The 27,886-nt window shown below is 34.6% G+C and overlaps 1 protein-coding gene across 7 annotated transcripts; it reads left to right on the top strand.

Moving 5' to 3' along the window:
• The first annotated feature begins 69 nt into the window (after positions 1 to 69).
• On the top strand, positions 70 to 27,197 carry LOC138696638 (uncharacterized). Of its 7 annotated transcripts, XR_011331431.1 has the most exons (10): positions 77 to 546; positions 4,006 to 4,185; positions 4,446 to 4,625; positions 5,737 to 5,903; positions 8,454 to 8,554; positions 10,696 to 10,818; positions 12,532 to 12,663; positions 15,313 to 16,359; positions 20,910 to 21,337; positions 25,222 to 27,197. XR_011331431.1 is itself a non-coding variant. In XM_069821840.1 (9 exons), the coding sequence occupies exons 1-8, from the start codon at positions 457 to 459 to the stop codon at positions 16,344 to 16,346; spliced, it is 2,007 nt and encodes a 668-aa protein (XP_069677941.1). In that variant the 5' UTR covers positions 76 to 456; the 3' UTR covers positions 16,347 to 16,359; positions 25,222 to 27,197. The 7 variants fall into 7 exon arrangements, 6 of the variants coding, with proteins under 6 accessions (XP_069677945.1, XP_069677943.1, XP_069677941.1 ...); XM_069821840.1 differs by lacking the exon at positions 20,910 to 21,337 and having other exon boundaries at positions 76 to 546; XM_069821841.1 differs by lacking the exons at positions 20,910 to 21,337; positions 25,222 to 27,197 and adding an exon at positions 18,374 to 20,900 and having other exon boundaries at positions 76 to 546.
• Positions 27,198 to 27,886: the final 689 nt, after the last annotated feature.

Raw genomic sequence — 27,886 nt, 5'->3', positions numbered from 1 at the left:
ACGGACCTCAGGCGCTTACAACGTGACTGGAGAGAAGAAATATGAAGCCTAACTAGGGAACGTTAATCTGAACAAAAATTACTTAGGATTTCATCTTTCCCGGTTTTCTTCATCGCACGGTAGCAGTACCGCAGTACATTTTCGTCATAGAGCTCACTGATTTTAGTAAAAGCTTTGACAACGTTGTTAGCTCCCCTAATCGGAGGGAGAAGGGACTTCATCCTGCTGGACGTGGATCAGCCACATTTCTTCAGTGTGCACTGTGCACGAGTTACCGAAATAGGAGGCCGTGGAGGCGGATGTTATGTGCGTACCGAAATTATATGAAGACTTGCACTTCCGGTTAAAAACGATCGTAATGTATTAATTTGACTGGTGTGTAGAAAATGTGTTTATTTGAGCTATAATTGTGATTGAAGCTCTGTGAAGCTAGTTATAATAGAACAGCTAGGAGCAATGTCTCGAAGTAAGCAGGAAGCGTTACTTCTTGAGGAGCGTATAGAGAAAATTCGCAAGAAGAATGAAGAAATTAAAAGACGGCATTTGGTAAGTTATAGTTTGGCTGTGAATTATTTCTTGTCCGTGTAAGAAACTCTGCAGTTTTTATATTAGTATTCGCTATCAATCGGTTAAACATAATCATTACCATTATAACCTCGTACTACATAGGTATTGACATGTCACTCTATGGAACATTGACCCACTTATATTGTCAAAATTTTTTTTTTTCTAGTGTTCTGTACCAAAATGTCTTCAATTGGTTTAGTAATTTTGCATGTTGAATTGTGAGGATTAAGTGATTTCAAGGTTAACCATTAGAAAAGAACCAGAACTTAGCTGTCGAACATGACTTGATAAAGAGCATGCTATAACGTCGTGCATGTTGTCATGGCATGATTTGAAGTGTGATTTTGACTTGGGGTCAGAGCCTCAGGGTCGTCACCTTAGCGTTAAATGAATGTGAATTTCTTCTTGAGAAATAGGCCTTTGGCTTGATTCTGTAGATTCGGATGCACCCAGACGTATTTATTATACTTTTGAAAATAGAACTGTAAACATGTTTCCTAATTTCCTGTCTTATTTTTTCCGTAAAATTGAATTCAGCGTGCTGTATGTCATTTTCTTGACTATAGTTATTCTCTAATTTCATTTTCATTTCTGCCACTCACATCAATATTCACCCTGAAAGGTGTAATTTTCACATGATTTTATTAGGTATAGTGTTCTGTCTAATTCTAAATAGGTTGGTAGGCTTAAAAGGGTATTTAGTTTTGTCCATGTTAATCTCAGCAACTTACTTACTACCTATATTCTTTAAGTTCCCGAGTTGTATATTGAAGATCATCCTTATCCTGCACAATTACCACTTGGTCATTGGCGAAATAGAGTATAAGTTAACTTATAGGCTATAATGATGTTCGGTGTGCAGTTGCTATGTTCATGTAGTGGTATTTTTTATTCCTTGTCTCCAAAATCTAAAAAATTGTGGGTTCTCATTGTGGCCCAAGTCCCTTGGCATTGGGGACATCAGATCTAAAATTGAGAGTACTTATCTAGCCTGGAGGTTTAACTCTGAACTTTTTACTTGGATTCAACAAAATCAAATTTAAACACTACCGCATGTTTAAACAATAGGCCTATAATGATTAACTTCAGCGCCACATTTGTGAAAAATCCTTTATATGTAAGATGAAAGGACAAAGGTGTCATCCAAATGGTGTCTTATAAAACCAAACAGTACCTCGTTTTTACTTAAAATATATCTTTAAATTCATCAACTGCTGGGCCTATTGCAAAATACTGAACCATATCCACTTCATTCTTGTTTTATCTTCAAGCACATCTTAGTGCTTATGTTCAGATTTCATTTTGGATTGAGAATGCAAATTTCTTTCGTTTAACTTAGGCCTATTTTATCTGCAGTTAGTTATTTTCTTTAGGATTGCATCTTTTCTTTTGATCTTATTATATTATGAAGTGATAGTACCCGTACTGTACTGGGTGGAAGTGATATAACTGTGCAGTTTGAAGAGGACAATAGAATACATTATAATAAATAAAAACCTATTAAGTGTATAGTTAATTAGAAAATTAGACTGAAAATCTATGTAATTTGGCAACAGCCCATCACCGGCTCACATATGAATACACACACAAACTCAGTCTGAATAGCAGCAGAAGGATTGCCAGGCTTTCTAATGGTAGGAAATGATGTGTTAATTTTTGTATTTAGTAGGCCTATGCAAGAAAACTGTCCATTTTATTGAAAACTGCGAAGGGAAGCTTCCGACAGTTTACTTTATTGCTGAAATTTCCAAATACAGTGGAACCTCTATTATCCGTAGTAATGAAGGGGGATGAACTGAAGAGTTAATTGAAAAATCGGATAATCCATTCCATGGAAGTGGTCTTGTATTTAACATGCTAGTTGTTCAATAATTTATGTCTGGTTGTTAACGGCGGGTTTTTAAGGGGCAAGGAAACCCTTGCAATGACTGTCTGAGGAAAGATAGGAATAATGAATGCCTCATGTTTATACATTTTACCCTTGTTTTCTTTTTATTAAATCGCACAGTTGTAACTCCAATCTCGTATTCTGATGCGAGATTAGCCACAATTTCTCTTTCCCAAACCATTAAATTATTTGCACTATTTTTCGATACGTAGCACAACACATTTTCTGTTGACACCAGTGGAACACGTTTTATATAAAAGTTATACAGTACAGCAATTCGAACAGTAGGCCTTAATGTGTAACAATAAAGGCTCTAGAAAAAAATGTGTACTAATATAATGTACAAAACAGTACTTCATAGAGGCCTATATTATTTCTGGAGCAAAAAAAAAAATTAGACGAGAGAAAAACAGATAATCCACCAAATGGTTAATAGGGTGACGGATAATTGGGGTTCTACTGTATTTTATTTTTTATTTTATTGGGTTATTTTACGACGCTGTATCAATATCTAGGTTATTTAATGTCTGAATGATATGACGGTGATAATGCCGGTGAAATGGGTCTGGGGTCCAGCACCGTAAGTTACCCAGCATTTGCTCATATTGGGTTCAGGGAAAACCCTGGAAAAAACCTCAACCAGGTAAATTGCCCCGACCGGGATTCGAACCCGGGCCACCTGGTTTCGCAGCCAGACGCGCTGACCGTTACTCCACAGGTGTGGACTCTACTGTATTGTCACAATATTTTTTTTTTGTATGTGTGCAATGACAGGGCCCGTTATTTGTCTCAAATCTATGTTGCTAGTGGCAAAAAAAAAGCATAGACTACAGTGCCTAGTTCATCAGAGACAATCCAAAGGTACTGTATATTATGTACTCGTAATGGCTGATGATGGTGATGGTGATGGTGATTATAGAGAATTGTAGGGATGTCGCATGAGAAACTGTGTACCCAGGGAAGATCCCTGTGTTGCCTGGACACAGGCCCAACACAGGCTTGCCCAGCACAAATTAACTTACAGTAAATTCAGGATGGATTAACTGGAATTTGAACTCAGGCTCCCTGCATGCTAGCACTGAGCCACCACATTTGCAGTTTCTTTATTTGTATCGGTAATTGTGTATAGTAGAAAGAAAGTTTCAAGACCGAATTTTATACTCAACTGCTGATTAAAAGAAATACGTGCATTTGATGATTTAATTTAATAATGCCTGCCAGATAGGAGGCAAGGAATTAAAAAGAAGAACATATCCAGCAAAATCCGGATGTCTGGTAACTTTAACAATGCAATACTGGTATCCCTGCTTTGATTTTCATTGAAGTGAAACTTGATGTTTTCTTTTTCTCCAGGTTCTGAAAGACTTGTGGCCTGTATTTTCTGAAATTAACATAGGAGAAGCCAGGATAATGTAATAACTCCCATGAATTTTACTGTTCATTATTCACTTTGTCAATTGCTTAATCCCCTTCATATATTTCAGTCACTAAGTCAACACAGTTATGTAAGTCAAGAAATAAGCAAAAATTACAGCTATTTTTTGTTACAGGAAGTAGAAGCAGACAAACAAAATGCAGCAAAGCTAAATGCCTTGGTCCAAATATCAAGTCCTATTCAAGAGGACTGGCCTGTTGGTGGGAGATCATCACCACCTCGTGAAAAGAATAGGCGTTACCAGCAGAATAATAGAAACAACAGTCATGTTACAAGAAATCCTTCCCATGGAGAGGTGAGGGAGAACTAGTCTTCAGTCAGAAGTATTTGTACGTAAAAAATATTTAACTCAAAAAGAGGAAAAAATATTTAACTCAAAAAGAGTTGTTGAAAGATATGCAGTAGTGATAGTGCATATTTATGAAGGAGAATTTAACTTTTTATTACACATATTACACTTTTACCGAATACTGGTAGGCTATTTAAATGTTTTGTCTTACGTGTATGTCTCATTCACGTCCTCGCATACTCCTTGTTAGTGCTCTTTATCTCTAGGGGGATGTCCCACCTCCAGATCCTGCCTACAAATTCTTAGCTGATTCAGATCGAGATGTTCAGCATTATTCTCAGCATCATAATCATCATCATCATCAGCAGCAACAACAACAACAACAACAGCAACAGCGGAAAGGAAGAGGTGGAGGTCGAGGCAGAGGAGGTTTCTCTCGTGGCAGAGTAAGATCATACTCCATTCTTGACATTGCAACCTTCCTTAAAGGTGGTGTAGCAAAAATAAGTTTTTTTTTGTGTGCTTTTCCTCAGTTATTCCAGATGCCTGCATGCTGTCTTCTACCAACACCCTTCATATCATCTTGACACGCAATTTATGAAGGTATTTACTATTGTACAGTTTCAAAATTTAGAAGAATGTTGTTGGGAAATTTTGAAAGAATTGGAAAGATTACAATATTGCACAGTCTTGAAATATAGTTAGTAATCATGTTCTTGCTGAAAGGAAGTGACAAGTTTGACTGTACCTAAAGGTCGTGTTTTGCAAGTTGGTTTTACTGTCGTCATAAATGGAAAGATACGTCTTTGGGGCCAATATCGATTGTGTGGTTGACTCAAAAACTAAACCTGAACTTAGTGGATTGCAAAATACTGGTGAAACGTGGATCATTGATATATTGTGGATGTTGATGATTTCTGGTCTTTGAAAGCTGTGTTTTTGGTTCAGTAAAGGCTACTAGTTAATTTAAAAAAATAAAAACACAAAATTTTGAGTTGCGTTGATAGAATTTATGCTTCCATATTGAATAAGAATGTTCCAATATCTGTAAACAAGTGAGAGATAGAAATTAATATCTCTACAGACATCAGTGTTGAACAAATCCTGAGGGTGCGTCCACTCTAAAGTTAATGAACATTTTTCCTCAAAAAACAGAGGGGGGGGGGGAGAGTTTTTTTTAAACTGTATAATAAAGTGGCTGACTACAGATGGATTGATGGTAACTACAAAGGACAAACAAAAAAGTAACTCATTGCCTCTCTATCAGACAATAACATGAGAAATAGGTTGTGTGATTCCTGTATAAGGAAGCAACATATTAGAGAGTATAGTACAACTTGAACCATTCATTTCATTCCAAGAATTTATTGTTTTCCAAGGTTATGAAGTAGTGTTGCTACTCATAACATGTTGTGGGGTCTTTGTCTGACTAACAAATTCTCGCAATGTCTATTGGGAACACAGCACTGAAGTGTCTACATTTGGATAGATTTCTGTTATACAGAAGCATTTTCTCCACTTCTTTTGTCTTTAATCATGATGCTATATTTTTTACAGGACAGAGGTGGTTATCATCAGTATGGTGGAGGAGGAGACGTTCCTCGTCCAGAGTATGAAGCTTGGAGGGCAGAGAGAAATCGTATCGATAATGATCGTATCAATCGACAGAAAACAGCAGAGGGACACTGGCGTCGAGAGTGGGACAATGAAAAGATAACACAAGAGTAAGTAGCACAACATTAATTTCAGTGATTTGTTCCTTCTTACTGGTAGAAATATTTCTGAGTGGTTAAATGTATGTAAAAGTTTTTTTCCTAAAAAGAAATTCACGAAACAATATTTTTTACAGCAGAATGTAATGTGTAATTCTTTAACAAAGTAAGCTGGATGTGACTGATTTGTTAATGATTTTCTGGCGTGAGCAAAAAGTAATAATAATAATAATAATAATAATAATAATAATAATAATAATAATCCAATCAATCAATCAAAGGACATTATGGAGCATGTCGACTCCATGTCGATTTCACAAAATGCCTCCATTCTGTTCTGTCTTTTGCTAGTTCCTCCCATAATAATAATAATAATAATAATAATAATAATAATAATAATAATAATAATAATAATAATAATAATATCATTTCTTGACATAAGAATTGTGTTATAAAAAGAATTGTATAGTACTTTACACTAAATGTATACATTACCAAAGAATTTATACATTTACTCCTTAATATAAAGTTATGTACAGTGCGAATAGCAGTACTTTGAAAACTTCTCATTGTATATACAGAGTGTTCCAAACATTCAGTATTTTGAGAGATGGTTGCATTCATCAAAACAAGAGAAAAGAAACCTAATAAATATAGGTCCTGAATTAATATCTTCTGAGATATGAGTACTTATTCATCAGTATCAAAGGAGATGTTAAATGTGATTTCCATTGAAAAAAAAAAATTGAATATTCTGGGATGTGGTAGTATTCATCAAAAAGAAAACAAAAGTCTAAAAAACATGGGACCTAAAATTAAGTTTTGTACGAAACAAAGACTTTGAAATTAGTACTGTAAGAACAGCAAATCTTCGAATGTAAGTTCTTTACTTGTTTCTTATTGTGCATATATAGTAAACAAAAAATAACAAGGCATGATTCCTTAAGATGTAAACCAGAAGGATGCATTACAATTGATGGAAATCACATTGAGCATCTCCTGTGAATGTTGATGAACAAGTATTCATACTTTGGAAGATATTAATGTTAGGGCCCATGTTTATTAAACTTTTTCTTCTTGTTTTGATGGATACTGCCACCTCTCAAAATATTAAATGCTTTTTTTTTTTTTAACACCCTGCATACATGAAGACCATAATAAAACACTGGAGATTAACAATACATTGTAATATCGTGATTCATGATAACACCTCTCTTTATACACCATTGTATGCAGATGATCAGGTATTTCTGGCAAATACTGAAGAAGAGTTGCAGCATTCCATACACCACCTTCATGTCATAGCAACAAAATATGTATCAATAAAAAAATATTGGAACAAGGTCATTTATTTGAATATTTAAGCTCCAACATATCTTATAAGGAACAAAAACATTCAGATTAAAATTCAAACTTATAACAGAGCACCATGAATAAATAATCAACCAAACTTTCAATCGTACAAAAATTCAGAGGCATACCAGAATGAAAGCTTACAGAATTATGGAAAGATGTACAATAGTGAAACATATTCAGTTAGGAAACAGGATGCAGAACGACTCTTTTCAGGAAAACCACTTAACTGAAAGAGAAATAATTCAGGAATTACAAAAAACTCAAAATTACACCAATAACTGAGCACAGTAATCAGTAATTGGCTACAGCATAATATCAATAGAATGAACAGGACCAGGATACCTAAAAACATTGTTATGCCACCAAAGGAAAAGGATTACTTGGAAGATCACCAAAAAGATTGCAGAAAATGTAACATGCCAGCAGGCCTAAAATAGGAAAGGAAAATGAAGAAAACACGATGATGATTATGATGATGATGATGATGATGATGATGATGATGATGATGAAGAAGAAGAAGAAGTGTAAAGGGAAAATATTGCCATCTCTAGGTTTTCACAGAAATACTCATTTTAGCATGTTTGATACCAAAAAAAGTTTTTGGGTGTGCATTTTTTAGATAATTTTCACTGACAAACATTCAAAGTATTTGAAACAAAGAACACAAAATGATGACTTCCTCAAAATTACCTCTAATCATTTTTGTCATAGTTTTCTCTTCTTTTGTAAGGTAATGTTACATGAAGTAATAAAGGCATTACAAACCCAAAAAAATGTTTGGGTAAAAAAAAAATTAATTACTATATTTAAATAAGTTTTGTATCTTTTTCAAACAAAAAATGTTGGGCTTAAGTATTACTTTGAAAATTGGGGGAAATAGAGGATTTATTCTTATTGAAACTTCAAGACTTTTTGAGAAACAAATTTTTATAGAACTTAAACAATCAACACCAATTAGACAAAAAGAGAAAGTATGTGTCATTTGCATGACGTCCTTTGTTTTGTAGTGAAGTTTTTATAGACGAGTTAAAAAATTTGGTGTGTCTTGAATTGACTCCAAATAGGGAGGAAGTAATATTTACTGGTTTTATTGGTCTTCATTCTTATGTGTGTGTGTGTGTGTGTGTGTATATATATATATATATATATATATATATATATATATATATGTATTAGCGTAATTATTTTGTATTGCTTGTATTACAGAGAGGATGACAGGCCAATAACAAGAGTTCCAAGAGGTGGTGGGCCTCGTAAAAATACAGATTGGAATTCTTACCATAATTACAATACTCCACCCCAAGAGCGTAAGTATATTGATTATTTCTCTTTAAATACGCATTTGTGCACAATTTTGAAGTCTTACCAAACTCTTACTGCTATCACAATAGATAAATATTTTATGCATATGATACATAGTGCGAGGAACAGAGATTGAGGGTTTTTGAGAATAAGGTTCTTAGGAAAATATTTGGGGCTAAGAGGGATGAAGTTACAGGAGAATGGAGAAAGTTACACAACGCGGAACTGCACGCATTGTATCCTTCACCTGACATAATTAGGAACATAAAATCCAGACATTTGAGATGGGCAGGGCATGTGGCACGTATGGGCGAATCCAGAAATGCATATAGAGTATTAGTTGGGAGGCCAGAGGGGAAAAGACCTTTGGGGAGGTCGAGACGTAGATGGGAGGATAATATTAAAATGGATTTGAGGGAGGTGGGATATGATGGTAGGGACTGGATTAATCTTGCTCAGGATAGGGACCAATGGCGGGCTTATGTGATGGCGGCAATGAACCTCCGGGTTCCTTAAAAGCCAGTAAGTAAGTAGTAAGATACATAGTGCTTTAAAAAATAAATGAAACCTATTCAATAAACGTAATTGCTTTTACATTAGAAGCCTTAATTGTTTTTTAATATAGGCTATTCATAACTAAACCCAAGGTGTTTAGGTACTTAAAATACTTAACATATAAGAACCACTCTGTTAGTTGAAAATAATCAGCACTAAATTCACGAACATACCTGCAAAGTTCACTTCTCAGCGGTACATTGACTCTAGGCATACAGCAATGCATAAATGTTTATTCTGTGTCCAATCCACAATGATAACGCTACTTCTTCACACTGGGTAATACTGAAAACTGAAAATTCACATTCTTTCCTCTTTATTAATATCCAGTACCGTTATGTACTCTATTAAAAGAATAATGTACTACTTGAAAGCTAAAACCTGTCCTCTTCATGAAATATTTCGCTTAAGTTGAGTTAAGAACAGTGACAACTCGCCAAAAAAAAAAAAAAGGGAATTAATTTTAAGTAGGCAAACATAGGTCCAATTATTTAACAAAATTACTTCATTTTATGATAAAAACATCTTTATATCTCTGTAACTCTTAAATGAACCAGATAAAAAGAGTTCTGCAGGGTCTGTTCATAACCATATGGGACATTTAAGTTTAAGTTGTTTAGCTTGCATTTAAAAGGCGTGTACAGTAGAACCCCGATTTTCCATTACCCTATTAACCAATTGGTGGATTATCCGACTCTCTTTCTCTATCGCTCTTTTTTATTTTATTTATTTATTTATTTTTCTGCAGAAAATATATTAGTACGAATTCCTTCTACAAAATGTTTTTTACAAACTTTTACCCTTATACAGTATGGTCTACTTTTCAAGGGGCCTAAATTCTATGCAAAATGCCTTCCGCAAGTGTCAAAGAATAGGAGTTGTGTTACGAAAAATAGTGCAAGTAATTGAGTGGTTTGAGAAAAGAGAAACTGTGGTTCATCTCGCATCAGAATACGAAATAGGAATTACAACTGTGCACGATTTAATTAAAAACAAATATAAAGTATAATAAGTATGTAAATCTACAACATGAGGCCTGGACTATTCGTATATTTTCACAGACAGTCATCATAAGGTGTTTCCTTGGCTCTTAAAAATCCGTCATTGAAAATCAGACTTAAATTAGTGAACTTCTGATCCACTACCTGCCATGTTAAAAACACACAGAGGAAATTACGAAACTGTATTATGCACTTAATTTATGAAAATGTTATATGGTACGGATTATCCAATTTTTTCGATTAACCGTTCACTCCACATCCTTCATTACCACGGATAATAGAGGTTCTACTGTATTTCTGTAAAAATTCGATATGGATATTTTCTAGCATTACATTACTGGTACTTCATACTTCATTAGCGAAAGTAAAAACGAAATCTGAATAAAAGTTAACTTAACACTGAAAAATATTACGAATCTATTAATGACAGTCATAGGATTTCAGACTAATTACTCTGGTAAAATTGCATAATATGTGTGACAATGGAATGTGCAATAATTTGCCTCTAATATTCATTGCTTTAGTTAAAAGTAGTGTGATGTAAGTATGTTTGAATTCCATTTCAACACAGAATTCTTTCATATTCTTAGGAGTCAGGTTTGGAGACAATATAACATCTCGACCTCCTCGGGGAGGTGGAGGTCGCAACATGTCACATGGAAGTAGAGCTGCAGTGAGGGGTAAACGAATCATCCAAATTCAACCTAATCCAGGTACTTACAGGCATATTTACCATTGTTATAATGCAGAAGTTGAATAGTTCATGTTCATATTTGGTGTAAAAATTGTAGTGGTTCAGTATAACTTTTTATGTTTATAAACAGCAGTTTAATTTTAAAATATCCCAGAAATAGTAAAGGCCCGCTCCCACTTAGCAGAATTGAACCGAATTGAAACAAAAAGTTTGCTACCTCTCACATCTAGTGGAATCGAACCGTACAGTACTTTTGTATTTTGTCATACGAAAGGGGATAATTCTGCACAAGATTATTAATTTTTCTTCGTTCATATTAAATTGTGATTTTTCAGCAATAACTTTCAATAGTAAACAAATTTAGCCACCAAGAATGGATGTGGTTATTTTTTTTTTCTTTCCCCCCCACGAAGGCTTCACAAGAACTTATGGTCATACCCAAAACAAGTAATTCTGTTCCTGCAGTGGAATAAATATTCTAGCTTCTGAATTCTGTTCTGTTCGATTCGATTTGACACCCTGCACCACGCCGCCTTCAGCTAGCTTCCATTTAAATACATTGTGAAGAGAAATTCTGTTTGATTCAATTTTGCTAAGTGGGGGCGGACCTTTGCAGCTTCATATTTTACTGCTTTGAGATGTGTTTTTTCAGTTTTTATGCTCGACCATGCCGAAATGTAGTAATTATACACCTGGTAGCAGTCCTTTAATGCATGTCATTAAAGTACGCCTATTCATTAAAGTTCAGGTTTTCGATTATTCTCGGATATGCAATCAAAAGACAACTATCGAAAGGTCACGGAGGCTGGAAATCCAATACTGTCGCAGAAGGTTATGTTCTGTTACTATAATAATTAGCATTAATTGTAAATAATATTCAAATAAATTCAATTTGTCATCTCGTTTTTCAATGTCGAATTCAATTTCAAGGTTATATCAAGACTAATGTTTATCTTACTCTCTAGATTATATCAAGGTCGTCGACATTCGTTTCCCTGAAAAAAATCAATACTTTCGCGTCTGCACACATCTCACAATTCATGAGGTAGGCTATTGCACTCACTCACATAACAATAACATGAATACTTATGAATAATTTCAAGTTAGAAATATGGTCGAGCATAAAAAGTCGTATGAAACTTGCCTATAATGGTAATTAAGACGCTTGTATGAAAATTATGAAACTCGCTTGCACTCGTTTCATAGACATCCTCACGTCTTAATTACTACCATTATAGGCTCGTTGCATAATGTACTATTCTGTTCCAAAACTTAATGGTTTTTCTTCATTTAGGAAAATGCTTAACCTACTTTTTGCACTTCTATTCCTATTAATAAGTAACTGTAATCCATTACACTGGTTAATATAGTGAGTAATGGAACAATATTAGCTGCTAAAATTTATCTTTGTTACTCTTGGTTCTGAACCAACACGAGAAACTTCTTAATATTATTATGGTGTGTGTGTTTTTTACATTATGTTAGAAATTGCCGAATTAGGTGGTAGTGGTGATATTTGTTGTTGTCACATCTGCCACTGTGTTTAGAATTGCGTCATTTGACGTATTTCATTTTCATTAAAGTTGGAATTGTCAAAACGAGACATTACAACAAAATTCTCTGGTCATGCTTTCAGTATGGTTGATCACTGTGTGAAGCAATGCAAGACAAATACTAGAGCAGGAACGTCACTTTCGATTTAATAAAACATGTTCTTATTTTTGTGTTTCAGATGATGTGGATCAGGTAGAAGAAGATAATTTGCCCATTCGCAGTGAAAGGAATGTGGTTAGTGTTGGAGAGTCAATAAAGATCTCTGTTACTAATGACTCACCTGCTACTGTTCCTGTTAGGCGAGTTAAAGGTAAGATTGTGAAAAATCGCGAAATTAATTCTAGGAAGTTAGCTTATTCTTTTAGTTATAATTGAGGGGCTTAGAACAAAAAGCAGGTAAGTGACGGAAACCTAGTTTTGAGGAAATTACAGTTAAAGTTCTACATGCAATGAAATATTATACACTAGTTTGGTGAAATGATGCCCATATAGCAGCACTGCACAGTGTGATCACGTACCTTATTTTATCCCAAAGAAACATCCTTTTGGGCTATCACAACACGCACTTACCTCATTTTTTTAATAATGCCACTTACCTGCTTTTTGTTCTAAGCCCCTCAATTGAGGACCGTTTTTGCAAAACTTGCTAACTGAAAAAACTAAATTTTACAGGAGAGATAAAACACTATAGTAAGCAAGTTTTGCTGTATGTCTCACTTATAGCAGAAAGCAAGTTTTGAAAAAACGATCACACTTTGACACACTACAATGAAGAGAAATAACCCAATTTTACTAAGACGCTTTGAACATCATGTAGAGGCCTGCCTTATGTTAACGAATCCATCAAAATCTCAATTTTGCAGTTAGCAAGTTTTGCAAAAATGGTCCTCAATTAGACTATCCCATTAGAGGGTCTGAAAGGCCTTTAGGGTTGCAGGATGTTGAGGCTGTCAGAAGACAGTCTGCACTGAATAGCAGTAGAAAAGTTAGTTTTATGTCATGGCACCTTTACCCTCAAGGAAATACTCCTAGCACTCATTTCTGTTAGAGGGTGAGTGAACCCCACGGCCATAGCGCATAAAGATGAGTTCTTTGGAGAAAATTCATATCCACGATTTTCTGGCCTGTAGTGCAACACCTTAATTGCGCCTGTCACAATTAAGGATATCCTGATACCATGTATGTTTGCTTGTTTGTTTATTTAATCTAATGGAGGGTAATTGACAAAGAAAATCATTTTACCATAAGAACCTCAATTTTAATTTTGGCTTCTTAGTAAGTATCTCAAGGCTTCTGATAAGTTTGTAAAATTGGACATGTCCAGAGGTGATGTCATTTCATGTCATCAAATGAGTTGTGCAGGCTGAAGTCAACACCCTTTCAAATTGATAAAGATGTTTCCTAAAGCAGTCCTGTCCAGTACTGAGACAGAATATGAGAACTGACGTTTTCCTAGGTCCACGTGATGTATTTAGGACTCCTGTACTATTTCTGAGATGGATATGATAATCCATTCAGGCTGATTTGTGGCAAGGACGAGTTCTTCCTGAGTAATAAGCATTTGTCTGCTCATTACCATAAAATTTGAAGTGACTTCAGATCCATCATAATGAGATGGTTCAGTTTTATTTTCTCTTTTCTTCTCTCTTCTGCCCTGCTCTGTCACTCATTCTGTATTGCTACTCTGAGGTATGTCACTTTAGACTCGTGGTTTCCAAAGTGGGGATCAGGATCCCCAGGGGAGTCATGAAAAGAGCTGAATGGGTCACGAGGTGATTTACAAAGTAAAACAAAGACTACTTATTAACATACATTTATTTCGTATTTAGAAACATAAACGTAAACAATGCTGAACATAAAAATATAAAAAATCTTTCAATAGTTATAAAGTAAAAAATAATTCATGTGATAAACGTGTCTCTTTTTTCAGAAGACAGCCTCTCAAATCTGGACTAAGCATTCAATGCACACATAGTGATATCATTTTCAAGTTCAAGGCGATTTCTTGCTTTTGCTTTGATGTCAATCATAGATGAGAAATTTATTTTGCATAAACAGAGGTTTAAAATGTTAAACAAAATTTAAGAATTTCTATTTCAAACTCGAGGTATGCTCTTGATACAAAGTTGGTCTATGATCCCCAGAAAAAAAAAAGATATAGTTTCAACATTCCATCATTAGGTACGTATTTCAATGAGTTTTTCCTTCATATTTTTTAGAATTTCAGCCAGTTAAACACAGCAGATTTGGTAACAATCTGCGATTGTTGTAATTGTTTTGAGTTTCTCCTGGAAAATATTAAAAAAAAGCTGTTGTTTAAAATCGTACTTTGGGTGGTATTCATTGGTTTTGAATAAAATTATAGTCGTTTGCGATTTTACAGGAATTTGTATTTTTCGAATGGAGTCGAGAACTGGCACGAAAGGGGGGGGGGTGAGGGTGTCGTGAACGGAAATCTTGTCCAAAAGTGGGTTGTGCCTTCAAAAAGTTTGGCAACCACAGCTTTAGACATCATGCAGCTATGGTGCGAGGCTGAATCTACTGTACTGGGTTGGATTATAGAATGATTTGTTTTTTATATTTGTGTAAAGTTTATTGTTAGAAAAGTAAGAATTATTAAATTTAATTCACATTGGTTCAGTCCATAAAGTGCGATAAAGTGCGATGTTTGGAAAGTAAATGTTAAGTCACCTATTTATAATCCATGCTGTCATATGTTTTGTCATGCTGGTGCTTAAAACAGAAATAACTAATTTTTCCTTTCATATTTCATGGATATCATAAAGGGACTATCCTGTCTTCAAAAGATAATAAATTATTGTCTTTGTTTAGATGTAGTATTCTTGTCTTCTTCTTTGCTTCAGTCCCTGAATATTCTGAGAAATGTTGTTGTGAAATAATTTTAATGCAGTGCATCTGTTTTGATATACTGAGTGCATGAATTTTTTATCTGTTGTAGTTAATGCTCCAATAGTGGGTGGCACAGGTCGTGTTGGACCTCGCCAGAAGATCCGCATCAGTTATAGCAGCCAGTCTGAAGATGAAACTCATCAGCTTCCCAATAGAACTTCTTCCACTACATCTGCACATCCAGATACTGATAGTGCCTCAACAAAACCTCCTCTTCCACCATCTACAGGATTTAATCCTAAGCCAAAAAGACAACGTGTGAGGCGATCTGAAAATGACATTAAGCAGAGAAAACGAGAGTTGTCTGCTAACAAAGATAATGAGGTGAATGAGTGCCAGAAGGACACTGAATCAGGCGGTGATGATTCATGGGAGGATGTCACCACAACGAGTGGGAACGAGAGCACCTGTGAAGAGTTATCACCACGTAGTCAAGCTGAAACAAAACAGGAACTGGGTAATGCAGTGCAGGAACCAGTAAATTCTCATTGCGATGAATCTGATAATAGTGTTTTTCATGATGCGCCTGAAGAATCTCTAGACTCGAAAGGCATTGGACAGAAAGAAAGTGAGGTTCAGATGCAGAATAACGTACTTGCGTCAACAGAAAATGTTGTTTCAATCTCAGAAGATAAGCAGAAAATTGAGATAGGGAATGTTCCAGTCTCAAAAACACCCTGTGTTGAATTGAAAGAGGACATAGTGAATTCGGATGTTTCATCCTGTCTTATGAAGCAGGAGATCGAGGCAGCTCACATCTCGGAAACTTCATTTGTCGACTCAAAGGAAGAGGCTGTACATTTAGATGTACCAGATTCAGCATCACCTTGTGTTGAAGGACAAGAGGAAGCTGTGACTTCAAATACTCTTGCTTCAACAGTAATTGAGAAGAGTAAAGAAGCTGTAAGTTCAGATGTTTCAATCTCTACAAAGCTCAGCGCTCAAGAGAAAGAAAAAGCTACGACAACAGATGCTCCTGTTTCATCAACACTCAGTGCTGAAGAGAAGGAGAAAAAGGAGAAGGGGCCGACTATGGATATTTCAATTCCAAATGCTTGTGAACAGAAGCAGGAGTCTGCCTAAATATTCGCTCAAGGTAAGTTCATTCTTTATATGATGGCTTAGATAGTGTAAGGAAAAAATTACACAATTTATTGAGATGATGGCAATCATCAACAATGTAATGAGGCTCTCACTGGTACAAAAGCACACCACAATACACCTATATAAAACCTCGACATGGCCTGTACTGTGTTAAGAAAGTGAAGTTTGGACTATTAGGTAGAAAGATAAAAACTGACAGATTCTGAAATGTGATTCCTGAGGAGAACATCTAAATATGCAAAATAGATTCAACCCATCTATACTAAAAGCCAGGTTATGAACCGACTAAAGGTACGGTCACACATCGCTACTTTTGCAGTGCAACCCGAGTGCTGCAAAAGTTGCAACTGGAGGTTGCGAGTCTGTTCACACACAAGGCGCTACTTTTGCAGCCGCAGTCATGCTGCAGGTTTCCATCTCCGTGTTGACTTCTCAATATACATTTTGTGGTTATGTTCGCATTATTAAGAAATTCATGTGAAAGGTTCCTTATCTATTATTTGCTTTTCTGTCGTATCTAGTATTCAGAAATTGACATTATTTTTACTATAAAGCTTTTGAAAACGCCTATATACTTAAATGATAACCAACAATATATTCACGTAATCAATGTTGGCAACCCCCTGTTTGGAACTATGCTACGGAAAATTGAAAAAATGAATTATATCGTCAGCAATTATGCTCAGACTGTGTTGTGTATTTAATTACTGTTACAAATAATTTATTTTCATCACATTTAACATTAAAATATATCCAAACAATAAAAGTATCATTGGCACATTTGGGTGGTAACACTGGTTGCAACCGCAGTAAAAGTTTCAACAAAACCGATATCAAAAATGCTGCGGCTGCAACCTTGAGAACCCTGTTCACACGTCGCTACTTTTGAGCTGCGCGCAGCATGGAAAAGTAGCGAGCAGCAGGTTCGGCAGCCGCTACTTTTCGGGTTGCACCACTGTTCACACGTCGCAGTACAAGAGTTGCGCAGTTTTTTGTACTGCAGCGCTGTAAAAGTAGCGACGTGTGACCATACCTTAAACCGGAAGCAACATTCTGTTGCTGTCTTTCTGAGCTCTGTTGCACATAGTGGCACGAGATTCAAAGCATGTTCAGCGTTTGTCACCAATGTGTTTAAAATAACTACTGTATATAGTTGTCGATAACACTATCGACAATATTAGTAATTAAAATTACTGTTTTTAAGAAAGCACGAGCTAATGATGCTGGTACGAAATGCGACTCGTAATGCACGTGGCACTGCAAATGAACGGGGAAGTTTGGCTACACTGTCTCCGTGATTCCATTGTCAGATTTTCGTTAGCAGAAGACATTTTCACGTGAGGTCCAATGAAAAGCTCTGTTCTCCTTCCCCCCTCCGCCCCGCCATACTCAACGTGTCATTGCTGCACAGGCTACCCCTCTAACCCACACTTTCCTCTCACCCTGCCAACTACTTCCTGTTTAGTCGGTTCATAACCTGGCTTTTAGTATAGTGTTCTACCTCCCATGACCAAATAAACTGTAGAAACCATCTTCAGAAAATGAGTGCCAGCAGAATCCCTAAAGCAATGCTGAACTATTGTCCGTGTCTTGCAAGAGAGTCATGGCTAGTAGTGAGCCTAAAAGTAGCAACTGCCATTCTGTTGGAGTTTATGATTTTCTGTGAGTTTTCGTGAAGCAATTTCACATTTTATTATAACTTTCTAAATTCTGTCTTAATTAATAGTTTTACTTCGTTGATTAATTTGTTGTTTAATTGACAAGAAGGAAATATTTGGCATTTTTAATTTGTAGAATGATATATGTTTTTTTTTTCTTAAGAATGCCTTAATGTTCATTTTCTTGAGGAGATTATTGTAATGTTTTAAGTCTGCTTCAGTCATTTCTCTGTAATATCTGTATGATTATTAGTAGTCACTCAGTACTTCAGAATAAAATAATTTAGCTTATTCAAATTTACAGGTCTTAAATAATCTCAAGTGTGTAATTTTTAATATTTTCAACAGTTTTGGCAGTTTGAACCAGATTTCGTCACTACTCTAGTTAATACTTATATTTAGTGACTTCTTATCAACCTTGCCACATAGTTATACTTCAAACAACACAGGACAAGCCAAGGTACATACACTCTGTCCACTAAATTTGTAGCTAGAAGTGTTATTGCTTGAGCTACAGATATTTATTTGTGTTTGATGAATTTTGTGAAGTTTATCTCATAATAATTTTATAAGCAGAGGTGCCAGCTATTACAGATTTCAACCCAATATTAAACATGGCATTATGGCCAAACAGAAAATTATTATGGAAAAGCAGAATTATCATGGCAAATATTTAAATTTTTTTTCCGAAAAGCAGAAGAAAAATATGTAAAAACATTTTAAATTGAGACTGAATTTCTTAAACATGCGAAACTTACAGATACTTCACACCTAAAAGCATATACATCTCTTGAACATTTTATTCAAAGATTCCCAAATTTGGTTAATGAAGGTGTACATACCAGACTTGACAAGGAATTTGTAACTTAACAATGTGATACCTTTCTTAAATACATTGTAAATAGATCTAAATTAGATGCAAATAGGGCCAAAATTTCAGAGTTTAGAAATAAAAGTGAGTACAAAACATTAAGTAAAGTTGTGTTTGCAGTACTAAATGTGCCTTACAATGACTTTCTGCAGAAAGAGACTTCAATGTTATGAGAAAAAATCAGATAGAATTCAGGCCTACATTAAACACATCAATACTAGAATCACTTCTGATCTAGGAGTTCAAGTTGACATTACAAGGAGAAATTTACAGAAAACGAGCTGCTAAATGCAAAACCTGCCATAAAGCATTTTATTGTTGTTGTTATTATTATTATCATTATCATCATCTTCCTAATGGTGGGCATTTGACTGTTTGTCATTCACCCATATATTATGAAATCAGTTGTGTAGACAAATTTACCAACAGTGCCCTTGCCTAGGATGCACCATAGAATGCTAGTCTACGATATTATTATTAATATGATGGTGATGCTGAGCTGATGGTAGTGGTGGTGGCGGTGGCAGCGATAGTTGCCACGTGTATGTATTTTAAATCATTTAAAAACTCTTACCCTGTTCGGTCACCAACATTGCAGCTAAGATTAAAGTTTAATATGAAATCCCTCTAACATAGGAGATCAGTATGCACAATTTTATTTCTCAGGAGAATACTCGCAAACAAAATCGATTCTTCATATATATTTAAATTAATTCCTTTTTATGCTTCATTCGTTAAGTCACATAAAAAAGTACACTTCCATATTCCTAGCTCAAAGACAGTCAGTCATAAAAATTCACCCTTAATCAAAATGTTGTCCCTTTATATTAAGTTAAATAATTCCAATGATATTGATATTTTTAAGAAACATATTTATGCAAATTTGGTTAATTAAGAAGCTGCTTCCCTCTCATTATATTCAGATTATTCAGTTTTCTCATTGTATTATCTCCGCGGCTTCATACTTAACATGCTGACATCATACAATAATGTACGGTGTGCTTTTAAAACATAATTTTGTCAACCGATTGTTGCTCTGTAGATTTCACTCTAAGCGTCACGTTGTCACGTCTATTCCTCAATAAGAATAAGCATTAGTTTGGTTATATTGTTAAATGATTAATTATTATTATTATTATTATTACATATACAAATACGTTGATATTCTTAACTCTTAATAATAACTCTTTAATAATAATTTTTAATCACATACCCTAATGTTCGTCCTCAGCACAAGACATTGCAACCTCGGTTTTAGTCCACGTGGATCATAAAAGTAGTTGTCATTTTATAATGGAAGCAGCTTATTCGTTGCAACATTGAAATTGAGGCGAGTGATTGGAGCTGCGACACAAGAAATTGAAAACAATAATACAATTAAATTTCAAAGACCTGCCGAATGTTACGCACGAGGTCGCTCAAAGACCTGCCGAATGTTAAGCATGAGACTGCGGCAATTATATATGTTATAATACTCTGCTGAAAATATAATTTTGTTTTACATTATTAACTATTTTTTTGCAAGATAAAAATGTTAAGAAGGTGTTTCTTTGGGCAGTAATGCCTGTGTATTTTCAAATAAATAAACAGGGGAACCGGAGCTCCTGTAGAACACACCTTTGTTACCTGGATCATGAGCTTGTCCAACACAAGTTCTTAATTGGGGGCATGCCAGGGATTGAACCTGGCTCCACAGGATTGTGAGTCCAGCACTCTACAAACTGGACTGCCATGGTGGCTGTAATATAATATACAATACTTTACTTCTGATTTTGCCAGAAGTGGGGGGGAGGATGCATACTATCGGGTTACTGGTAGCCTACATGAATGGTTGGCATCTTTGTATAGGTGTAAAAGTTCATGAAACATACTTTCTTATATCTTTTTGTATTTTTTATATCTTGTACATTGAATTATTGTTTTACATTATTCTTCAGAAATAATCAGTAGATGAAGTTCATTTATTGTTTAGGAGAGGACGCTTCTTTAATGCAACATTTCTCGTTGTTTCAGTTGCTGTTGAGTGCCTCGTTATTAATATATTTATTTAATTCTCTAACTTAAACGTTAGTATAGTCAGTAGTTTACAGCAGATACATTATGAGAACAGAAGGAAACTTTAAGAATACCTTGTGTCTCTAAGAGACATGAAGAAGAAGAAGAAGAAGAAGAAGAAGAAGAAGAGTATGCAATATAATGAATATTTAGGAACAAGAAGTTTCAATTTTATACATTGACGAACATGTTAGTATTGAACTGAGAGCAGGGATATTGTGAGAACACAAGACAACTCTAAGATTGCATAAAGAAGAAGAGTATGCAGTACTGATATCATGAATAATTAGAACAAAAGCTGTGAGACAGTTTGAATTTTATACACTGACCGAAGTAATGAGATTCAAGAGCTAAAAATATCTTGGATTTTGTAAATTTCACTGTGGGTAAGTGTGTAGAAATTTTAGGAAAACAATCTAGTTTAACAGCAACGCTTCAACAATATATTATTGTCACTTTTCTTCTCTTTGAAGATGAAAGGTGGTAATATGCTTAAAAATAATAAAGAAGATGCAGTTAGACAGTTTTTCGCGAAACTAACATCACAGTCTGAAGCTCACTGAGTTACTTCACCTACAGTGTTGGAAAACAATGGTTCTCAAATTTCATTTACTCACACAATGGAATTCCACGTTTTGAAAAATTATAATACAGTGGATATATTCTTAAGTATTTAAATCATTAATTGTAATTCATATATGTTTATTTATTTACACGTATTGTGTTTTCAGTACCATTGTGGGGTTATCATTATGGGTACCACCATTTTTATGTATCCTTAGACCTATTACCAATTTTTTTCGCACTCTCTTGGACTCGATACTACATTAATTAATATAGACACTTCCATGAGTGAAGTCAGTATGCCATTACATTTCAGGATCTCTGTAACACCCTAGAATACCGTGAAGAGCAAGAAAAGTTACAAATGATGCAGACTGGATTCGAACCCTTAACCAGGTTCCCATACAGAAGGCCCTGTTTTGACAGTTGTATACTGTATACTATCACTAGCTATTTCTGGCTTTAATATGATGACAATTTTCCTCTTATTTACTATCGGAACAAATTAGCACTATGAATATATCAAAGCCACCCGTAGCTCAGTCAGTTCAGGTGCTTGCCTGTTGATCCAGAGTTGCGCTTGGGCGTGGGTTCGATTCCCACTTGGGCTGATTACCTGGTTGGGTTTTTTCTAAGGTTTTTCCCAACCATAAGGTGAATGTTGGGTAATCTATGTCGAATCATCGGCCTCAGCTTGCTAAATCCCATCTGTTATCACCAATCCCATCGATGCTAAATAACCCAATAGTTGATACAGCATCATTAAACAACCAATTAAAAAACATACCAAAAGATAAATAGAAATGGATTCTTTGATTTTTTCGTTGTCCTAAACATGGCACTTCTTTCAAAATTAATATTATTGTGCTGTGAATAACCTACATAATTATACTTCCTCTTTACAACTATAATGTACTTGGTGAGTGAAATTTGTAAAAGATAACAACTGCTATTCTCTTGTGTTTTCAATCGCATTCATGTGAGATCGTGTAGTGTGGCAGAGCTCAGAAACTTTCATACAGTGTCAGTTGATGTCTCACATAAAGCACATAGGAAGCAGGGTAGTAAAGACCTTTTGCTTTCAGAACATTGATATTAGAAGGAGATGAGTAAATATAATTCATATTAAACCAAATGTTCGCAGTCTGCTCTTTAAGAACCACTGTGTAAAAGAATATGTGAATACAGTTATTGTATTTGGCCCACATCTTGTATGATGGCAATCTTGCTGCCACTTTGTCTTCTGTAGGTTCTTGTTACTGTATAACACTAGCATGCAGGGATGGAAATCTTTCCAGAAAGTAGAAGCTTTAAGCTCCTATGTCAAAATATGTGATTGGTTGTCAGCCAATAAATTAGTATTAAATTGTAACAAAACTAACATAATTCAATATTGAAATCCTGCCCAAATTTAACCTTGCAAATTTCAAGCGCAATTATTAACAATAGGCTCATAATAGAAACAACAACAACCAAATTTCATGGCTTACAAATTGATAATGTATTAAATTGGAAAAATCATATTAAAGAAATTAACCCTAAACTAAATTCAACATATTTTGCTATTAGATCTATGCAAGCGATAGTAAATATCAACACCTTAAAAACCGGTATACTTTGCATACTTCCACTGGGTATTGAGTTTTGGAATAATATTCTGGGGAAATTCTACAGATAGTAACAGTATATTCCTACTAAAAAAAATTAGAATAATAGTAGATGCCAAATCTAGGGAATTGTGTTGGACCATTTTCAAAGAACTGCTGATAATGTCCATAGCTTGTCAGTATATTTTTTCATTAATAAACTTCCTCTTATGTAATCGTGAAAACTTTGTAACTAATTCAACAGTTCATTGCATAAATACACATAAAAAAACTGACTTTCATAATCCATCAGCAAGTCTATCGTGCTATCAAAAAGGAGTGCATTATATGACAGTAAAAATTTTAGTAGCCTCCCTATGGATATAAAAAATCAAACTCGAAACACAAGATTATTTAGAGCCAAATTAAAGAAGTAACTAATTTCTCACGCCTTCTATTCTGTAGGTGAATTCATGACATTCAACAAGCTTCATGAATATTTCTGTCATGTATTAAGTATTGATACTAAACTTTTGTGTTGTACTAATAGACTATATTGTGGAACTCTTCTGTATATATTTCAACTAGACTGTGACTATGATTAAGACTGTATAATACTGTTAAGATTTTTTTCTACATGTTCTATATTCTAGTTGTGAAGCGATGTATGAATACCATGGAATGTAAGTAAATACAATACACTAGTTCTGAGTGAGGCTAATGATTTAGAGGACTGTAAAGTTAGAGAATTATTTGCACATGAAACAGTATTGACTTTTATTTAGACAGTCAGGACATGTGCCATGTAATTGTCTTGATACAGATTACAATATTCCCTTCATACATTATTACTGATAATTCTTTAATCTGTTCAGTAATTTGACAGATACTAAGATGTAATGTGTTTTTGTTGTAGAAAATATCTTGTGGATAGGTGTACTAGACTGCAACCAACCGTAAATATTTAAAGCATGTGCAAACTCATTCTTTTTATAACATGTACTTGGCTGAAGAATTATTGAGTTTTTAAAGCTGTTTTCAGATAAAATTGATTCCTTTTGAGAACTTTCAACAATAAATATTTTATAAGTTTATATTATTGCAAATTCTGATTTGAATAATTTCAAGGGAAAAATTGTTACGGGGCAGGGTATCGAACCCAGGACCTTTGGCTGAGCGCGTCAATGCCAAAGGTCCCGGGTTCGATATCCAGCCCTGTAACAATTTTTTCCTCGAAATTATTCAAATCAGCTTCACAGGGAGCTATATCTGAAAGCCAAATTCACAAATTCTGATTTGTTTGTAAAATGTAAAAGTTTCATTATTAATTATTAGATCATGTTCTAATCTTCGTAACTTAGCTTCCTAACATTTTTCTCTAAGACATTGCTTACATGTCACAGTTTCCAAGTTACTCTCATTCTCAGAAAATTATTATTACAGCAGTAGATTCTTATCCTCAGTATATGCATGAAGCTGAGACAATTCTTAATGCTGCAGTGTGTCCAGCTTGGCTACCAGTTGGGAGCACACACATCAAGACATGCTTGCATGGCTGGCAGGACTGTGTTATTGATTCTTAACCTCGTGCATATTTTTATTCATATAGATTTGATTAATCGTAGAATGCACACAATTCTGTTTTGTATTTCATATTGAGTATTAATCAAGAGATGTCGGGAATATATGAATGCGGACTAACACCATTTTGAATAATTTCTATAACACAGTTTAATATCGACTATGAAATAAAAATATAATTATGGAATGCTACTAATTATATGAGTTCACGGATTGATGACACACAGTCTAATCCTGCTGTGCATGTCTTCATGCTCGTGTTCTCAGCCAGGAGTTGAGCTGAACTATCTGTGGTGTAAAGTGTGAGGCAACCTAAAACGGAGTGCAATTGTATTATTTTACATAAAGAAAAGTAATATAATGCGTTTCATTAATATTATTTCAATAAAATGTCAGAATTGATTTTGTACAAACATTGCCTTATGGAAATTTTTTCTTGTCATCTTATGACATTTGTGAAGTCTCTCCTTTCTATGAAATGTTATTCTTTTTGTGGAGTATATGTTTTGAACTTACTATGTCACTTACCTGGTTCACAGACTGCTCATGTGTGGGACCCAGTCTGGAGCAGGAGTACTCAATATATCTTCAAAGACAAAACTCAACTTTAGTCTATTTAGATATTGTACTGTCTTCCAGGCAGAGATATTTGCAATCTGATTTGTGCTCAAAGAGGATTTGAAGAGAGCTACAGAGATAAGCATATTCTTATCCTCAGATGGTCAAGCTGCCCTTACAGTACTTGACTCAATCCTATGTAAGTCTAAATTGGTATTGGAATGCCTTCAAACTCTGCAGGAACTGTCTTAGAACAACTAATTGAAGCCAGGCCATCAGGGTATAAAAGGGATCGAAAATGCAGACAGGCTGACCAAAAGATAAGCAAGAAGCTCCTACATTGGACCTGAACCAGCCTGCAGCATTAGCAAATCAAATGCAAAAACTGCAGTAGAACTTGGACCAGGAGAGAACATCAGATAAGGTGGGGAAAATATTCTTGTCAATATCGTCTTAAAACTCTTATTGAAGGCCTCAATCAAGCCTTCACAAAGTCTCTTCTGCATCAGAATAAAAGAAAACTTGAGAGAATGGTGTTAATTACTGGACATAGTAATTTCAGGAAACATCTACAAATTGTGGTCCCTGGTTCTTTTAAAGAGATCCCATTTGTATACTGTGCAAGCGGCATATAGAAACTGCAAGGCACATCTGCTTGAATGAGGGATCTTAGGAACTCTGTTACCGAGCAGTATGAATGCACCAACTTAGGGGTGAAGGTTCTGAAACTTAAAAATACAGAACTAGAACTCATATGATGGATCAAGAAGTAGCACAAAAAGCCCAAGAGGCTTACATGTGAGAGTTAAAGAATTCTCAAAAATCTCCCTCATTACTATTACTAGTATAGATCAAGTTGTGTTAAAATATGTTCTCTGAATGCAATTTATGTTCATATGTGGTATGTGCAAGTAATTAATGTGATGAAAATATATAAGAATATTAAATATTTTTAATATCTGTTGATTGTAAGCTTCTAGGTGAAGCAAATGTGATATTTCTTTCTGCAGTATCGAGAAGAGATTAATTTTTAGAACTTTTTCTTTTTATTGCCTTCTTTTTTCTCCATATATTGGCTAAAAAGTATTGAGAAGTTCCAGAATGTTAAATCTGAAAATGATAGCCATATGTGATGCAGTTCAGGAAACCATGCCACATATTGTATCCAAAATCATTTTTCTGTTCATTGTTTCTGTTAATAGAGAACAAAAACATTTTTTTTTTTTTTTTTAGTTTATCTTTCTGTCTGCAAAATTACACGTTTCATTGCATTTAAAACATCAAAATATATTTCTTTACAATTTGCAGAAAATGGTTTTCAAAGCTAAATATAAGAAAAAAATCTATACAATCGTAATATTATAATATTTTATTCATCTGTTGCATATAGAATGATGTTTGAACTGGAGTATTAATTTTCATGCGAAAATCTAGGAATTTTTTATTTTGGCCCGAATTTTGTTTTTCTACTGTACTGAACTATTTCTCCAAATGACATGTGGTATGGTTTCGTGGACTGTATCACATAATATGTAAAAACAATTAAAATGTTCAATATCAAGAGTTGTTGACTTCTGATATGACAACAATATATATTTGATTCATTCATTCTTGTATAATCATGAATTATTATAAATTGATGTTGAAAAGAATGGTTACAATGTTGCGGTGTGTATCCAGAAAGTTTTAGAAGTCTATCTTTTTTTTATTATAGCATAACATTCATGATCCCAGTTTTGGATTGTAAATTGTATCTGTTAATAGTAATAGGGTAATATAGTTTACAGCTTTATGAACTCAACTGTAATAGTGCGTGTACTTTATTGAGTTTACTCACTTTTTTGGTTGTACAGAAATATTTACATTGTTTATTTACTGTTATCTTTAGTGGTACGAACTCAAAGTTGTATGACATGACCACATTGTTATTAAATAATATAAAAATGTCTTAATTCTACTTGTGTGTATTGTCATTTAAACAAACTTAGTGTAACATTCTGCATAAATGGAGACCAACAATAGCAAATTAATAAGGCTTGTTGCTTGTGAGTAAAACTGATACTATGATAATAATTTATATTCTGAGTGTTGAGCATTATAGCTTAAATTAGACTTTATCATCACATTACAGTTATAAAAAATGGAAAGAAGCCAGTTGTCTATCATTAGGACTGTACTTAGTTCACTGGTTGAATCTTAGCTGAGAAATGTACATTGTCTATGTGATGTGAAGCAATGTAATATGCAGGCTTATGGCTTACCATAATATTTGTCTTTAAACTGAGGAATATTTATTACATACTGATGATTTTTTAAGATCCAAATGGGTCCCATTAAAGCACTGATGGCTATTTTTCTAGTAATGATGTTATTGAGGCCTGATTTTCTACATGTTTTTGCAAAAAAGGAGGTTCTGGATCTCCATGCTCCCACCATCAGGCTGATAACCTCGATTTCTGATGAAAGATGGTACCGGTACTTTTCTTTATAGTATGGGGTTGTCTGTTTGTCTACAAGTTTTTTTTTTGCATACATTTCAAATCTAATAGTGGGGATCAAGAATGAAAGTCTTGCTGAGGCAGCACCTACAGTGGTTATTACCCCTTTTAGTGCATCAATCCATTCAGAAACAGTGAACTCTTCGCG

The sequence above is a fragment of the Periplaneta americana genome, chromosome 3, assembly GCF_040183065.1.
Source record: "Periplaneta americana isolate PAMFEO1 chromosome 3, P.americana_PAMFEO1_priV1, whole genome shotgun sequence".
In the NCBI taxonomy this organism is placed as follows: domain Eukaryota; kingdom Metazoa; phylum Arthropoda; class Insecta; order Blattodea; family Blattidae; genus Periplaneta; species Periplaneta americana.
This window is presented reverse-complemented; position numbering and strand designations above follow the sequence as displayed.

Bases quoted from the DNA above. Each gene is read 5' to 3' on its own strand.
- LOC138696638 (XM_069821840.1), top strand. From the start codon at position 457: ATGTCTCGAAGTAAGCAGGAAGCGTTACTTCTTGAGGAGCGTATAGAG. The intron at 4,626-5,736 runs GTAAGATCATAC...TATTTTTTACAG, and splicing joins GAGGTTTCTCTCGTGGCAGA to GACAGAGGTGGTTATCATCA. The intron at 5,904-8,453 runs GTAAGTAGCACA...CTTGTATTACAG, and splicing joins AATGAAAAGATAACACAAGA to AGAGGATGACAGGCCAATAA.